At 51.3% G+C, this 14,548-nt stretch overlaps 4 protein-coding genes across 4 annotated transcripts; 2 read left to right on the top strand and 2 right to left on the bottom strand.

The window, feature by feature from the left end:
* Positions 1 to 2,038: 2,038 nt before the first annotated feature.
* Positions 2,039 to 5,760, bottom strand: COCSUDRAFT_30276 (ALG3-domain-containing protein). The gene is made up of 9 exons (XM_005645593.1): positions 5,521 to 5,760; positions 5,093 to 5,332; positions 4,886 to 4,938; positions 4,553 to 4,741; positions 4,277 to 4,391; positions 3,894 to 4,010; positions 3,376 to 3,626; positions 2,875 to 3,056; positions 2,039 to 2,619 (listed from the first exon to the last, which is right to left on the bottom strand). Exons 2-9 carry the CDS (start codon positions 5,271 to 5,273, stop codon positions 2,415 to 2,417), a joined length of 1,293 nt encoding a protein of 430 aa, XP_005645650.1. The 5' UTR covers positions 5,274 to 5,332; positions 5,521 to 5,760; the 3' UTR covers positions 2,039 to 2,414.
* Positions 5,761 to 5,945: 185 nt separating this feature from the next.
* Positions 5,946 to 7,628, top strand: COCSUDRAFT_24904 (RNA polymerase II subunit B7). The gene is made up of 4 exons (XM_005645592.1): positions 5,946 to 6,329; positions 6,412 to 6,594; positions 6,739 to 6,924; positions 7,136 to 7,628. The coding sequence occupies exons 1-4, from the start codon at positions 6,231 to 6,233 to the stop codon at positions 7,196 to 7,198; spliced, it is 531 nt and encodes a 176-aa protein (XP_005645649.1). The 5' UTR covers positions 5,946 to 6,230; the 3' UTR covers positions 7,199 to 7,628.
* Positions 7,622 to 11,068, top strand: COCSUDRAFT_48278 (cytochrome P450). Its single transcript, XM_005645591.1, has 9 exons — positions 7,622 to 7,932; positions 8,113 to 8,268; positions 8,377 to 8,527; positions 8,641 to 8,703; positions 9,283 to 9,393; positions 9,554 to 9,739; positions 9,979 to 10,174; positions 10,333 to 10,411; positions 10,597 to 11,068. The coding sequence occupies exons 1-9, from the start codon at positions 7,688 to 7,690 to the stop codon at positions 10,784 to 10,786; spliced, it is 1,377 nt and encodes a 458-aa protein (XP_005645648.1). The 5' UTR covers positions 7,622 to 7,687; the 3' UTR covers positions 10,787 to 11,068.
* A 42-nt stretch (positions 11,069 to 11,110) lies between these two features.
* COCSUDRAFT_37487 (putative arginine biosynthesis bifunctional protein argJ 1) lies at positions 11,111 to 14,403 on the bottom strand (the record flags this gene model as incomplete). The annotated part of the gene is made up of 8 exons (XM_005645590.1): positions 11,111 to 11,357; positions 11,714 to 11,898; positions 12,165 to 12,302; positions 12,554 to 12,721; positions 13,167 to 13,445; positions 13,886 to 14,049; positions 14,252 to 14,332; positions 14,379 to 14,403. The coding sequence occupies 8 exons, from the start codon at positions 14,401 to 14,403 to the stop codon at positions 11,111 to 11,113; spliced, it is 1,287 nt and encodes a 428-aa protein (XP_005645647.1).
* Between the last annotated feature and the right edge of the window lie 145 nt (positions 14,404 to 14,548).

Here is a 14,548-nt window from a genome sequence, read left to right as displayed (position 1 = left end):
GCATCCGCAAAAATCAAAGGGCGGATTTGGAGGCAAATCGCACGAATTAGCAACACAATTGGTCCTAGGAGAGAACGGCGAGCACCTGCATGTCAAGCAACTTATTAGCGCTAAGCTAGCTAAGGATTGAATCCCACTTTAATCACCGTGGACTTTACTAAATTCTTTCACTGTGACCATGCCAAAAGGTAGGAAATTGAACTGCAAGCAAGCTTCGAGGATTAAGCGGCGTTTAGGCGCAATGTTAACGTTAACGACGCAATGCTTGCAAATGTGTGACCATGGCGCCACCAAGAAGGTCCAGACCTCTCAATACCCGGGCTCCGAAGTCGTGTTCAAAGGATGCGCTTTGGCACTACCATATGCATACTATGTGTAATCTCAGACTCGTGATCAATGATACCATGTTTCAGGACTTCTTACTCGTCAAATGTTGTTGTGGGCGGAGGCAGAGTACTTGCGGGCGGAGGCAGACTACTTGTGGGCGGTGGAAGAGTACTTGTTGGCGGAGGCAGAGTACTCGAAGGTGTGGAGATGGTGGTTGAGGTAAAATATATCCTGGAAGGGTTCAACCAACAAAATGTCAAAAAGTCTTGATTACTTCCCAAATGTTTAATGAGCATCCTAGCGTTCAACAATGTATGCCCAGGCAAAATGTAAAGTTGACTCGCGAGCTTAACATTCATTGGTCTCGTCAATCCTCTCTCAGAGGCTAGATTATGTCTCTAAGAAATGCACTGTTACATGCATAAATTATTGATATGTAGAGCGGTGACGGAATCCGGGATACTCACGTGTTCAATGGTGTGCCGGTGGAAGTCGGCGTGCTAGACTGCAAGAGGATAGCAGTGGTAGAAGTTGATTGAGGAAACTCCGGAGTGCTGGAAGGCAGAGGGGTGCTCGTGACAACTTGAGGTAGACTCGTTAGACTCTGCGGAGTGGTTGTTGGGGTCTGCGGTATGCTCGTGTGAATCCCTGGACATTAAGCTGAAGTTAATATCAGCCAGAGCTTGCAACAATTGCCGCACATCCTTGTCAAGGCTTTCAATCAGGGATGACTTTGCAGATTTGCGTCAAAGACTCTACTCGGAGTAGATGGCCAGTCCAGTCCAGATTGCAGAACGGAGCGCTATATATGCCCCTATTAGATTAAGAATTCCGCCTTGACATGCCTGCATTTCAGAAATACTGGGACATCTGACGACGTTTAGCTTGTTCGGAGTGATGGTCTCACCTTTCACGAGAAGTTTGTTGACAACATTACCCTGCAAGACACGCGAGTATCCATTGACTTGTTTAGCCAATATTTAACACAAAAGAGCAGATGCAAAGTCCTGCGAGGCATTGCAATCTCTCTACGCAAAGCGTTGTGAAATGTGTAGGACAAAGCGTTCACAGAGACTGCAGCGCACCAGTTTGTCCACACCAACTGTTGCCTTAAGGCGAAGAGCCTCAGGAAGCGTCAGCCCTTGTCCAGTTACCGGGCTTGGGGACAGACAATTAACAGCGAGAAGTAGCAGAAGTAGATTTGAAGCCCGCATTGCTCTTGCACACACGGCAGCTGCCGGGGTGCTTGTGAGGTGTGAGTAGTCCAAAGCCTACTTTGTGACTGCAGAGGCCAGACTGCTAGAAGTATCTTGAAGAGACTCTCTTTCACCTGTCCAGTCAAATTTGACAGGGTCAGGGTTCCGTTAAGGCTCGTCATGTCATGTCAACATAGGGTCAGTTGGTTTAGAGTCCCCTGGTCAACGGGTAGTTGAAGAACAATTCGTTCTATTCATTACCCCTCCAGCAAATTCCCAGATCATATTGCCGATTTGCTGCATGCCAAGCAGTGCATCCTACTGCATCTCAAACACAAAATATGTCTAGCCTATTATCATGATGGGCTAAAGGCTGAGGCCAGTTGTTGGCTATGTAGGCTATGCCGTATGTTGGCGCCGCGAGCCGCTTTGAAGCTGCCTGGCAGGTGCACCCGTTCAAGCATCTGTCTTGCCCTCGGATTAGAGATACAAAGTACTAATATGATCCATGCACAGTAGTCTCAGGAATTACCATCACAGTAATGCCAGGTGGGTTCCGCACGGGACAGCAGTAGCTGATGCAACTGTTCAATTGAAGGCTACATTGAAGACTGCTAATACATGCCATACACAGACCCATCTGTAGACCCAACTTTAGGTTGTTAGTCATCAAATAGCCAGAAGTGTTGTAGTTGCGCAAGCATGCTAGAATCTGTGTTACTCTTCACGCTCAAGGCAGAGGCACTGACCAAGACGTAACGCTGGCCCCTGACAGTGCCACTTCAAACTCCCATGACACCTTAAGATTGAATTAGGTGACTGCAGCGAAGGCAACCTCAACAAAAGTAAGGCCATACACCCTGCGCTTCATCCAGGGCTGGGATCCCCGCTTTAGTGCGTGCGATCACTTCCGCGTTCAGCAGGCGCAAAAGCCAGCGCTAGGAGAATGAGCAGGTGGCAGCCCAGCAGCGCCAGGGAAGTTTCTGGAGTTGAGGGGAATATATTGAAGATGACCTCTATGCAGAGCCACAGCGACAGGCGCACTGTGGTGGGCAGCCGCGTGCACCAAAGCAGCAGTGGGATCGTGTGGTAGTACCTGCAGCAAACATTCTTGTCAATATTCCACAAGACTGTTGGGTTACTACCGCAATGGTCAGAATAGGCTCCTTGTAGGCATGCACTGCTCACAGCATGCATTGCAGCAGCTGGAAAATCTGCAGGAACGCCCCATAGCTGAGGTCATGTCAGGCACATCTTGGGCACTCAACCCGAGCAAGCAGAACTCTTGTCAAGAACGCTAGGAAAAGCAGGGTGGGCCCACATCTGAGATTTGTTCAGGGCTGGGGTTCACCAGGAGTAGAACTGGTAGTGCAGCGTGCGCGCGCAGACAATGCCAATGAAGTTCCCGCTGAAGACCAGGAACAGGATGTGGGCTGCTGGCAGCTGCGGCAGCTTGGGCAGCCGCGTCTGGTTGGCCGCAGGCGCAGGTCTCTTCTGAGCCACCCTCCCTCGCAGGCCTCCCCTCTGCTTTTCCTGAAGCTGCACAGACAGTACCAGCCGATGCATGACTGATTGTACCACCGCCCACAAGCCCCCTTCCTCCCTGCACCACCTGATACGCAGACAGATGACAGCAAGTCAGCAACAGCATGCCCTGATCACCCTCGCCCACCACTGAATTTCACTGACAACACGCTGCCATTGACTGCACTGGCCTGCCCTCCCTTTAAGGCACAGAGCGCTGTCCCCTCAGTGGTGCACAGCAAAGGACATGCAGGCAGCTACTGCGTGAGAAGCAGAAGTCAAAAATTAGCACAGGTTCAGTCAGTCAGGGCAATTTGCCGCAGCACACGCGCCTGTAGTGAGCAAACAGCAGCAGCAGTGCCAGGTGGGCGGCCAGCAGGGAGGAAGCAACGCCCCTTGACAGGAACAGCGTCTCCGGCAGAAATTTAAAATTGACGCTCCACACGTGCTGGAAGACGCGCGACAGCTCAAACGCGCGGCTCAGGTACGCGCCAGCGTTGTGCAGCAGAAATGGCGCCCCCAGAAACATCTGCAGCGCCAGCCCCTGCATGACTCCCTCCACTATATCCTGCATATCTGCTCCCTGTGCCATACCATGCAAATCCCACATTAGTCTCCTACTTGTTCTCCAGGTCTCAGATGCACACCCCATGCTCTGCTTGCTACACAAAGGTCTCTGTGAATTGTCTGCTCCCTCCTGCGAGATTGCCTGATGATTGTTTGAGGTGTAGTATGTCAGCAGAGCTAAATGCATACCTCAACATGCAAGCTGTCATCAAGCGGTATTGGTGTGCTTTGCATGCCACAACATCACAGGATGATGTGATGAAAAAGGATGGGATAGACGTGCCTTCAAGAGGACAACAAGGACGGGCGGGGCCATCAGCAGAACGTTCATCTTCACAGACACTGCTGCGCTGTACACCACAATGGAAGCGCGCCACCGCTGAAGCAGCAGCAGCCCTGCACACGTGCATGCATGCAAGTCAGCCCTCTTTATGAAAACGAAATTGCCACCTGACCAATGGATTTGAGATAGAGAGGGGTCTGTGCTGCCTGATAGCAAGACCGCCGCTAAGCATAATTTTATGGTTAGCAATGCTTAGCATGGTTAGCAGCTTACGTTTCCTGCTCGTACTTCTTTGTATTGCGCCCAAGGGCCAATCTTGGAGTAAACAAGGATCCAAGTTACCGGTATTTATGACATCTCATTTGGAGCATGGACGCACCTGTGGCAATGTAGGCCAGCAGCATTGCCACGCAGTCGTTGAACAGCCGCAGCACATAGATGGAGTGCAGCCGCTTTGACAGCGCCAGCAGTGTCAGCGCCCACGGTGGCACGACCTGAAGCAATCAGCTGAGCTCATGTCAGCGCTAAGAAGCCCCAGAATGGAACATGGGTCCTTAGCTTCTATACAAACTATCGTCACACGCCCGCCTTGGAACGGTAATGATGAGCGTTCTGGAGGACAATATGGCAAGCAAGACTAAGGATGAAGCCTCACCTTTGCCTTTATGTACAGCCACAGCATGACTGCCTGGGTGGCCACATATATTACAGCAAAGACGTACTGCGCAGCCCTGATGTTCCCTCCACTGGTGAGCCAGCGCAGGAAGGCAAACACATACACGAAGCCTGCTGGGTAGACCAGTGGCCCTGTCTGCCCCTTCAGCTCCCTGTAATCCAGCTGCCCCTGCTTTCAGCAGCCAACTCAGCATCTGCACGCAGGCAAACGGCTGCCTTGCTGGTGGAGCCAAGTGCATTTCCCTGATGAATTTTGCAGCATTCAGCTGTTGAGGTGTGTCTCTGTCAAAGGGGCTGCAAGATGGAAGCGTGCCTTGAGAAAGCCCTCCACCTCTTCCATGTAAGCCACCCAGTCAAGCTCTGTGTCTGCAGGCACAAGGCAACAGCTTGATAATCGTCGGCGCTTTGCATGATAAGGAAGACTCTAGCACAGCAGAATAATTGCTTGCAGAAACACGTGACGTAATGATGCTGCAGACCATTGTCATTTTGATGGCAGCAGATAACAGCTGTGGCGCACAGGGTACTTTGGCGATGATGAGTGGGCAGATGACAGCCTCAAACAGTAGGATTCCAGCTGAGACCCAGATGGCAGCCCTTGTGTCAGAGGGATCGTTCAGACGGTGTGCTAGGCCCTTCAAAGTCCCCCATGGAGAAGCCTGCTGGCTTCTTATTGACCTAGACCCCTTCTTGGGTGCCATTGGTGGGGTGTTGTGTCTGAGCAGAGAATGGTATCACTGTGCTTTCATGCGTTCATATCCTGCAGAGGCAGAAGCTTGTCATAAAGATGCCTGCAATCCATGCTTTCAACATGAACACAATCAATGAGCAGGTGCCTTTATCTCGATGGAGACTACAGATCACCATGGTCACAGAATGACAACGATCGCGGACAATAAAATGCAACGTCGGTGCCGAGGAGCTGAAAAATCTGAATTAATTGCTCACCTGAGAAATGCCTGGATGAGCTATTCTTTGGCGTCAAAAAGGCTCTCATAGCGGCTCAGAAGTCAGTCACATCAGGATGGTCAAGGGTGGCCAGACATGATCTAGGCTTCATATCTTGATACTTTGAAATTGGTTATTAGACTATGGACATCACTGCATCCGATATAAAATTGGAGATTAATCAAGGCTCTACAGTCCTGCACTGCATCAGAAGCTGCTCTTGTACTGAGAGGTTCCTTCGATACAAAAGCAATGTGCTTCAATGCGCGTTGTTTGATAATACTGTGATGGCTTCATGGCCATCGACCTGATGATCGAGGTGAGAAATTGCTTCTGCATGCATTGCCGGAATAGGCAACTGCACGCCAGCTCTGCTGCAAGTCTGCTTTAAAGTTGCAAATTTGCATCTATTCTTCACCAGGACATTTACGTTCAGATTACTCTTAAAGCCCTCAACGTGGATATCGTTGATTGCAGATATTAATAAATTGCTTCAGTGGTACCTCTTAAAGGGAAATTTCACATTCTAACCGATGCACATCCACTTGTGAACTGTGGAGGATCGTTAGAACTTAGTCACTGAAAAAAAGAGATAGTTGTGGATGTTGTGTATATCTGATAACGCCATCGCTGCCTTGCCAAGCCTGTAATGACTGCACTCTGTTCATAAGTTGCCTCTGCAGATTCCTATAAGTCCTCGAGGATCACGCATGCTTTATCTAGTCGAGTTGGAGAGGGAACTGGAACTCCAGCCTCGATTCTTTGGACCTCGCTTGCGTGAAGTCTTGGAACAGAAGTTGATCTCAGAGGTGTGGTCAGCAACATTTTCGCTTTTGAGAATCACAGACTCACCAGAATTCCAATGTGAACATTGATTGCTTTTGTTCTCAGGTGGAAGGCACATGCAGTGGGAAGTATGGCTTCATCATCTGTGTCACTGGCATGGGCCATGTTGGTAAAGGGAGCATCAGGGAAGGCTCTGGCACAGCACTCTTCAAGGTGCAGTACAGCTGCGTGGTTTTGAGACCCTTCAAGGGAGAGGTCCTTGACTGCGTGGTGTCCTCAGTTAACAAGGTACGCCGTTTTCAATGTCATGCATGCAACCTTGACTTCAGCACAATGCAGTGCTATGCATGCCCATCAACATTGCCCATTCAGACCAGTTCTATCAGAGGCTGCCATTAACACGCTTCACTGTAGCTTTCCTTTTTGTTGCAGGTGGGGTTTTTTGCGGATGCTGGACCTCTGCAGCTCTTTGTGTCCAACCATCTCATTCCAGAGGACTTTGAGTTCAATGCCACTGGCGAACCGGCATTCGTGAGCACAGATGAAGCTGTCAGGGTGCAAGCGGGCGCAGAAGTGCGCCTACGAATAGTGGGCACGCGAATGGACGCCAGCGAGATTGTAAGCCTTCCCTCTCTTTCTCTTGCATTTTTATCAATCTTGCAACATGCATAACTTAGAGAGATTTCTGAGATCCATTGCAGCTGCTCTGAACGTTGTTGCTTGCATGCATCGCATCATCTGCTGGGCACTTATATTCTGGCTGCTGTCATCTGCTTGCCTGACCAATTATACAGATCAGCATCTGATGATGCCATTTCTGTCATGGCAGTTCTGCGTTGGCACTATAAAGGAGGACTACTTGGGGGTGATTAGCCAAGCTGCAGGCCTGTAGTGATGGCAGTCTGCACAGATGCGGAGTGCCTGGCAGCCAAGATCAGCTGGATGAGGTTGGGGTGTCCTGACAGTCTGAGTCTTTGAGCTAGGCAATGCACGAGCTCTCGAGAACTCCATTGATTGCGTGTTTCCTCTGCTGTCAAGTGCCAGGGGCAGTGCAGTCGTGTGTGTGTTTATTGCCTTTGATCACCATCATTCGGAATGCAATTGTCTCCACTTGTTGTTGTCACCTAGAAGCTTACCTTACTCTTGAGAGTGCTGACCACTCATGATGACTCATTCGGAATTGAATTGCAAATTTCCAGCACGTGAGGTCTGTGACTAACATTCAGCTTCCTCTTCTGCGGAAGCGACCTCTAGCCTCGTAAGCGGGACTTCGATCCCTTGGATCTCAAATTCATGATACTGGGTGTAATCTTGCTTTCCTCATGACTTGTGAAAGAGTACCGTTTCCCAATCATTCCCCAGACAATGCACATGTGAAGTAATGATCCTTTCACAGACACTCGAAATTGCCGTGCCAATTGGATCGGCAGCTATGACGGACATCGCTCTAATTGCCATCTTTTGCGTGGTCTTCACGTACATTGTCAGATGTGTGTTCCAGTACACCCGATCGAAGCTGATTGGGAACAAGCTACCAGGTCCAACAGAATCCTTTTTGTGGGGCAATGCAGCAGACATGCAGGCCCAGGGCGGCCTTGTGCTGTTCCTCGATCACCTCCACGAGAGGTGTGGCTCATGAATTATGCACCATGATCAATCCCAATCCTCAATCGCGCGCGCGAGGGCGCCTTCCTTTGGCCAGTCCGATGCCCAGCATCACCTCTACAGGGACCAACGGACAATCTGGATTTCCTTGAACTTACTGCAGAATAAATGGGATTTCAACTGAGAGACTTCCTGTTCCAGATACGGCCCCATCGCGAGGTTTTGGGATGGCGTGGGGAGCCTGTCTGTCTCAATTAATGACCCAAAGCTGCTGCAGCAAGTGAATGGCACCAGGCTGGAAAAGAGAGTGGATGGCCTTGACTTCTTGAAAGGCCTGCTGGGTGCCCGCGGGATAGGGTGCGCTTCATTGCTTTTGAGCTGGTGCCATAATGTCAGTGGTCTGCGCACTAAATAGCTCCGTTCCTGATGTGCATGCTTGTTATCCAAGAACACTTCAATGCGTAGGTACACAAAGGGTGCCCAGGCAAAAGCACGCAGGCAGCTGTGGCACGGTGTGCTGTCAGGGCAGCCATTTCAGCAGAGCATGCTGCCAGCGTTCAACAAGATGGTGGAGTCAACCTTGGATGACTGGACAGAAGGGGAAGGAGATGCACAGGCAAGGAGTCGGGAGGATGTGTTTTTTATATGGGTTACAGCAATCGATAGGCACCTGAGAAGCACTCTTGATGTAGAAGATTGTGCTGCTTTTCAACAAATTCATGCGTGCAGGGAGAAGGCGTGGTGATTGAGTTCAACATGGCAGCGAGAATGCTTTGGTTGCGCCTCAATCAGGTCTGAAATGCTTTTGAGGCATCCCTTTTTCTTATTCCCCAAATTTTGCACTTGACAGCAAATTCTACAATGCTCCTTGTAAGGCAAGTAGCTCAATAGCTGCTGAGCTGCAAACTTGGATTTTGCCAGGTCAATGCATTTGGCTCACAAGCAGGAGAGAGCGCCACTCAGCTTTTCCGAGCATTTGGGGAGGCTGTGCAGCTGCTGCAGCGCCTCCGTTACTCATCCTTCCCTACTCTGCCATTCAGCCCAGCATGGTGCGGCACCACATGCCTGGATACATACTCTGTTTGCACTTGACATCACTTTTGCGTACAGTATGAGATGGAGTCTGGAACCAGGAGGAGTATTGATGGAAATGCAGGAGGGAAAAGCAGAGGCTGCTGACTTTCATCCACCAGGATGTGGAGAAGCTGATCAATTCTGCAACATCCAGGGGAAAAAAGGCAGGCAGTCAATCCGCAAGCATGTGATTCTGACAGTGATGAGTGCATGCATGCACTCCACCAATGGAACAGCATCCTTGTATGCTTGATTTCTTGGGCTCAATTGATTTCGTCAATCAGCTTGTGCGAGCAGGAAATCGAGGGGCAGAGCGAGTGGGGCACTGGCGACCTGCTGAGCCTGCTCATTGCTGCAAAGGGCCCTGATGGCAGCCCAGCATTCTCCACTGCTGAAGTACATGATGAGGTGCACATCTGGCCAACTGACACTTCCTAGTATGACACACCGGACAATGGACCCGTCTATGGATGAAGTACATATATTATCTCGTGGATGGACAGCGACAAATTTTGTGGGGTCCATGAGGCAGGCAGGCAGTGACCTGGGACTCGTCTTTGCCATGCAGGTGTTGACGCTGCTGTTTGGAGTGTACGACAATTCAAAGATCCTCAGCCACACACTGCACCAGCTTGCATGCCACCCTTGCGCTCAGGAGGCTGCCAGAGAAGAGGTGGATGCTGCCTGGGGTGGCCGGCCACCAAACACCCTCCAGGCGCTCATCAGCCTGAGATATCTGCATGCCTGCCTCCAGGTGCGAAGTGTCCATGAAAGACCAATGCTTTACCTTGCCATTTCCCTGCCATACCATTCAACAGATTTTAGGGGCTTTCTTTTGCATGGGGGCACAGCATGCACGCATGCAGGCATGACGCTGCCTGCCTGGTGGTGGCACACATTCACATGCAAATTTGGGAAAACACCGAAAGAAAAAGATAAAGCCAAAATATTCAAATCATGGTATTGTGGACATCTTTTATGCATGATGTGCAGGAGACTCTGCGGATGTCAGCCGGGAGGGGAGTGATCTGGCGGGTGCTGGAGCAGGATGTCAGGCTTGGCAAACATGTGCTACCCAGGAATGCCACCCTGGTGGCCCCCAGTGCATCCATACACAGCAACCCAGAGTACTGGCCTGAACCCGGCAAATTCAAGCCTGAAAGGTTTCTGGAGGCAGATTCTGGCACAGGTGCAACTTGCTTTCTTGCTGGGCTACATGGATACATTTGTGATCTACAGCATGGGCCCTTTGCATGCGAGCTTTCAGGCATGATACAAAGATTGGGGATTGCAGACTGGGGATTATCATTGCAGCATCAATATTGAAGGGTTGTATTGGTGCAGCAGATAAGAGTGACAAGCTGTGCCCAGTGAAGCACCCAGGCGGCCATCCGCTGGCTTTCATCCCCTTTGGATTTGGACTGAGGTGAGGCCCATGTAATGCCCCTCGAGCATCTGTATTTTTTGGATGACATGCCCGAAAATTGAATTTTCAAGTAATGAACCGCATGTTTATACATGTGAGAAATCCAGCATCGATAGCACAGTGAGCTTGCACAAATTTCGTGAAAGTACGGTCGCTTATGAAAAAGGGAATGTGTTTCTGTGCAGGAATTGCTTGGGGCAGAAGTATGCGATGAACACTGCCACGCTTGTCCTCGGTCACATTCTCCAGAGGTTCACAGTAGAGCTTCCATCCGAGGCAGACAGACAGCTGCATTTCAAAGAGGAGAACCTGAGCCTGGAGTCAACAGATGGCATTCATCTGCGCCTGAGGCCGAGAGCAAAGCATGTGTCATAGGTAAATCATGAGAGAGAGAGATTATGTTTTGTGAGTCGAATTCGAGGACAGAATATCCGTTGCAGGACATCGCAGCAGTAGGAATTGCAACATTTGCGGTAAAGGCCATTGAACAATGTCTGAATTGTCAGTATCAATTGAGGAGGCAGTCAACAATCCCGACGCTTCAGGAGCTCGCAGTCATTCATTGTGTCATAAGTGCTGAGGAGAACAGCTCCACCAAACTGTGCAGCAGAAAGGACGTTGGATATCAGAATCTGCTCATGCAATCTCTAATAAGCCACGGTCAGCAGCACACAATCCTGCTTCAGCCCTGGAGCCTGATCAGGTTGTGTACTCTGCGTTGATCTTCACATAGTCATAGCTGAGATCGCAGCCCCATGCAGCGCCATTGCCGGGGCCAGACCCCACAGAGAGGGTGATGTACACCGTTCCATGCACGGCAGTGGTGGAGGTGAGATAGGCGCTGGCAGCCTTGGCGTCAAAGGCCAGCGGCTGTCCGGCCTCCATAAGAGGGATGTCCCCAAGCTGGATGTTCAGCTCGTTGGGATCATAGGGCACTCCGGCATACCTGCCATGCAAGACTGCTGTTAGAATGTCTGCATGCACCTGCTTCATCTGCTGTACATCTGTGGGCTGACAATGTGCATGCTAAGCAAAGCTCCATTCCCGCCCATCCATTGCCCCATGCAAGTAGCTCGGAGATGTGTCTCTCTCTGCTTCACTTGAATGGTAGACCAGGTGATCCTCACATGCTCAACTTCTGCATGCTTGATTCATGACACTGTGAACAGGCCCAGAAGCCAGGCTCTTTCAAGTGGCAATAAATGTCCAAAAGTCCAATCATGCAGCCTCATCTAATCGGCGGCGCTTGCTCTGCCTTGATGTTCAAATTTGTAAATCTCAGATATGGTATGAGGGGCGCACCCGGCAGCGCAGGCAATGCGGCCCCAGTTGGGGTCGTGCCCGTAGACGGCCGCCTTTACAAGGGAGGAGGCGACCACGGATTTTGAGATTGTGCGTGCCGCCTCATCGCTGGGCGCCCCCGACACTTGCACCTCCATCAGGCACGTCGCCCCCTCGCCATCCCACGCTATCGACTTCGCCAACCCCTGCGCATTTTATTCATCCCCCTTCATCACCTAGGCAGAGTCGCAGATATCCCTCACTGCTAGTAGACAATTCTTATGATCACTCATAGCCCATCCCCGAGCCAAGCACATCCAATCCTCCCTGTATTTCCTTACTTGCATTCTATTGGTGTACTTGATAGCTAGGGTCCCTCAATCCCTCTCCAGAATTTTGAGATGTCCTCTTTTACGCTGCGAAAAGCAATAGCAATGGCAGAGTGGCTAAAGAGGCAGGTGGCAACACATGCCTGCAGCAGGGCGGTGACTGCGTCCTCGAGCTGCTTCGCCTCTGGGCTGGCCGGGTCGCTTATGAGCGCGTTCCCTGCCGCTCCGCTCGCCATTCCAATCACTGTGTCATTTGTGCTCGTGTCTCCGTCCACCGAGATCTGCATTCAACACTCTGGCCCCTTGGTCCCAGCGAATCAATGCAGCGCTGCAGTTGATAGAGCAACATACATTACATGCACAACACCACTTCCAAAGGGTGCCAGATCTGTCACTTGCGCCACAGGATCTGCACAAAGAGCAGCACATGCACTCCTGAAGACAACCACCAATACACGAGGGAACATGCATCACACGGCACACATTGGATAAATATGTAGAAACTCGTGTATAGAGCAAAACCAGGGCTGACCTGGTTGAAGCTGTTGATGGCACCCCGCCGCACGATGTCTGTCCAGAGGGACTCGTCTACAGCGGCGTCCGATGTGATGACGCTGAGCATGGTGGCCATGTTGGGGTGGATCATGCCAGACCCCTTTGCGATGCCCCCCACGCGCACCTTCGCTCCGCCTATCTCCACCTGCGCACAGCACAAAACATCTTCACATTTGGCATGATGCGCGCGTACTGTGCACAGCTGGCAAGCACTGCTTAAAAGGGCAGTAAAGGTGCAAGTAATGCAATGGAAAGAAGACCGTTTGCATACTGGGGGGACCCATCTGCAAGAGAATGCACCGGACTTAATAGGGTTTTGCAAGCTTCTGTATGCTTTTACGCAACTGCCTCTCGTTCATCAAGGGCATGGTTCTGAGAATACTCGCAGAGGTGCAACTCTCAGAGCCGCTCTAGCAAGCATCAGGATGATTGTGCTATATGCTCTGACAAGCTCCACCATGCATTGAGCAATAAAATCAACCAAGAATACGAGAGAGTATGATTCAGATGTTGCTCGACATGTGCACACCTTTGAGAGTGAGAAACTATTTATAAAAGTAACGTATAGCCTATGACAAACCAGGCCGCACCTCCAGCGCAGCGCTCTTGCTGACAAGGTCCGTGGTAGTGATAGCCACAGCCGCGTGGTGCGCATCCTCCACACCGCTGCCCAGATTCCCGGCCAGCTCCGGCACGGCCGACTTCAGCGCGTCCAGCTTGATGCGGCGGCCGATGACGCCCGTAGAGAGTAATAGAACCTCCTCTGGTGCTATCCCGAGTGCCTTGGCCACAGCATCCGCGCTCTCCAGGCAGTCCTGATAGCCCGCGTCCCCCGTCGCCGCGTTTGCCTGGCCCGCATTTATGAGCACCTGTGCGCACATGCATGCATGGCCGTTGCGCGCCAAGACACCGGCTGTGTTTGTCCTGTTGTATTTCGGCTGTGTTCTTCCTCGTCATTCAGTACAGCGGTGGTCACAAGTCCTGCCTGGCAGCTGCGTGACCGGGCAGAAGTCTTATAAGCAGTGCAGAATGCACCACTGTACTGAACCTGCTGTGGCTGCAGTCCTGACAGCTGTGCAACCAGGTGTCTGCGTTCCTCAGGATTTACTTCACAGCAATGTTTTACGGAGACAGTAATATCCCAGAGCAAGCCAGCAATAAAGCGCAGGACTGACTGGCAGGGGTTTCCGGCCCTGCCGCAGGGAGATCTATATCTATGCCCAAGTTTAATGTGTAGATCCCCCTGCTTGCCGGATGTCAAGGGATGGGCGAATGCACAGTTGCTGTGGGTTATGTGGGAGTGACTAACCGCCTTGGAGCGCGAACTCCGAGCAAGCATTTGGCGGCAGTAGGTGACGGGTGCCGCGCACATTATGTTGGTGGTGAACGCTCCAGCCGCGGCCGCGCCTTCCTCCGCCACAATTAATGCAATGTCCGCCTTGGGTCCCGATGCCCTCAGCCCGCCGTGCATGCCTGATGCCCAAACAGGCATCACGATGCTGTGATCCAGGAGATTACTTATGCGAGGAATAGCAGTGAAGTGCTTCAAGCAATGAGGTATAACACTTGAGCCCTTCTGGTATGTTCAGCAGGAGGGTCTGGGCCCAACAGGTGCATGCGAACCCATTACATGAGAAAAAGCACAAGGAAAAGCTGGGGGAAGACAAGGCCTGACCTTGGGCTTTGAAGCCCTTGGCGGCATTAACAGAGCCCTCCACCTCCTTCCAGGGTCCCTCTGGTATGAGGATGGGGGCTGCTGGAATGTCAAAAGCAGATGTGGGTGCAGCCAGCGCCGCTGTAACCAGGCTGTCTGCTCTCCTCTGCCATCTCAACTGAGGCTGCTGCGAAAGAACTCAATGTGCTGAGTCCATTCAGTTTTCGTTTCCGTTCAAATTCTGGTGCACCAGATTGATACACAGCATGTACAGCAGCAAATGCTCACCTCGCCATAACTCCTCCTTTTCTGCAGTGC

This window comes from Coccomyxa subellipsoidea, assembly GCF_000258705.1.
Source record: "Coccomyxa subellipsoidea C-169, whole genome shotgun sequence".
NCBI classification, from domain to species: Eukaryota; Viridiplantae; Chlorophyta; class Trebouxiophyceae; family Coccomyxaceae; genus Coccomyxa; species Coccomyxa subellipsoidea.
The sequence above is the reverse complement of the archived record's forward strand: the minus strand, read 5'-3'. Positions and strand labels throughout refer to the sequence as shown.

Excerpts from the sequence above, each read along its gene's own strand:
- COCSUDRAFT_48278 (XM_005645591.1), top strand. The coding sequence starts at position 7,688 with ATGATCCTTTCACAGACACTCGAAATTGCCGTGCCAATTGGATCGGCA. Across the intron at positions 10,175-10,332 it reads GGAGGCAGATTCTGGCACAG|ATAAGAGTGACAAGCTGTGC; the intron begins GTGCAACTTGCT and ends TTGGTGCAGCAG. Across the intron at positions 10,412-10,596 it reads CCCTTTGGATTTGGACTGAG|GAATTGCTTGGGGCAGAAGT; the intron begins GTGAGGCCCATG and ends GTTTCTGTGCAG.
- COCSUDRAFT_30276 (XM_005645593.1), bottom strand. The coding sequence starts at position 5,273 with ATGGCACCCAAGAAGGGGTCTAGGTCAATAAGAAGCCAGCAGGCTTCT. Across the intron at positions 4,742-4,885 it reads AGGTGGAGGGCTTTCTCAAG|GGGCAGCTGGATTACAGGGA; the intron begins GCACGCTTCCAT and ends TGCTGAAAGCAG. Across the intron at positions 4,011-4,276 it reads GCTGGCCTACATTGCCACAG|GGCTGCTGCTGCTTCAGCGG; the intron begins GTGCGTCCATGC and ends GCACGTGTGCAG.
- COCSUDRAFT_24904 (XM_005645592.1), top strand. The coding sequence starts at position 6,231 with ATGCTTTATCTAGTCGAGTTGGAGAGGGAACTGGAACTCCAGCCTCGA. Across the intron at positions 6,330-6,411 it reads AACAGAAGTTGATCTCAGAG|GTGGAAGGCACATGCAGTGG; the intron begins GTGTGGTCAGCA and ends TTTTGTTCTCAG. Across the intron at positions 6,925-7,135 it reads GAATGGACGCCAGCGAGATT|TTCTGCGTTGGCACTATAAA; the intron begins GTAAGCCTTCCC and ends CTGTCATGGCAG.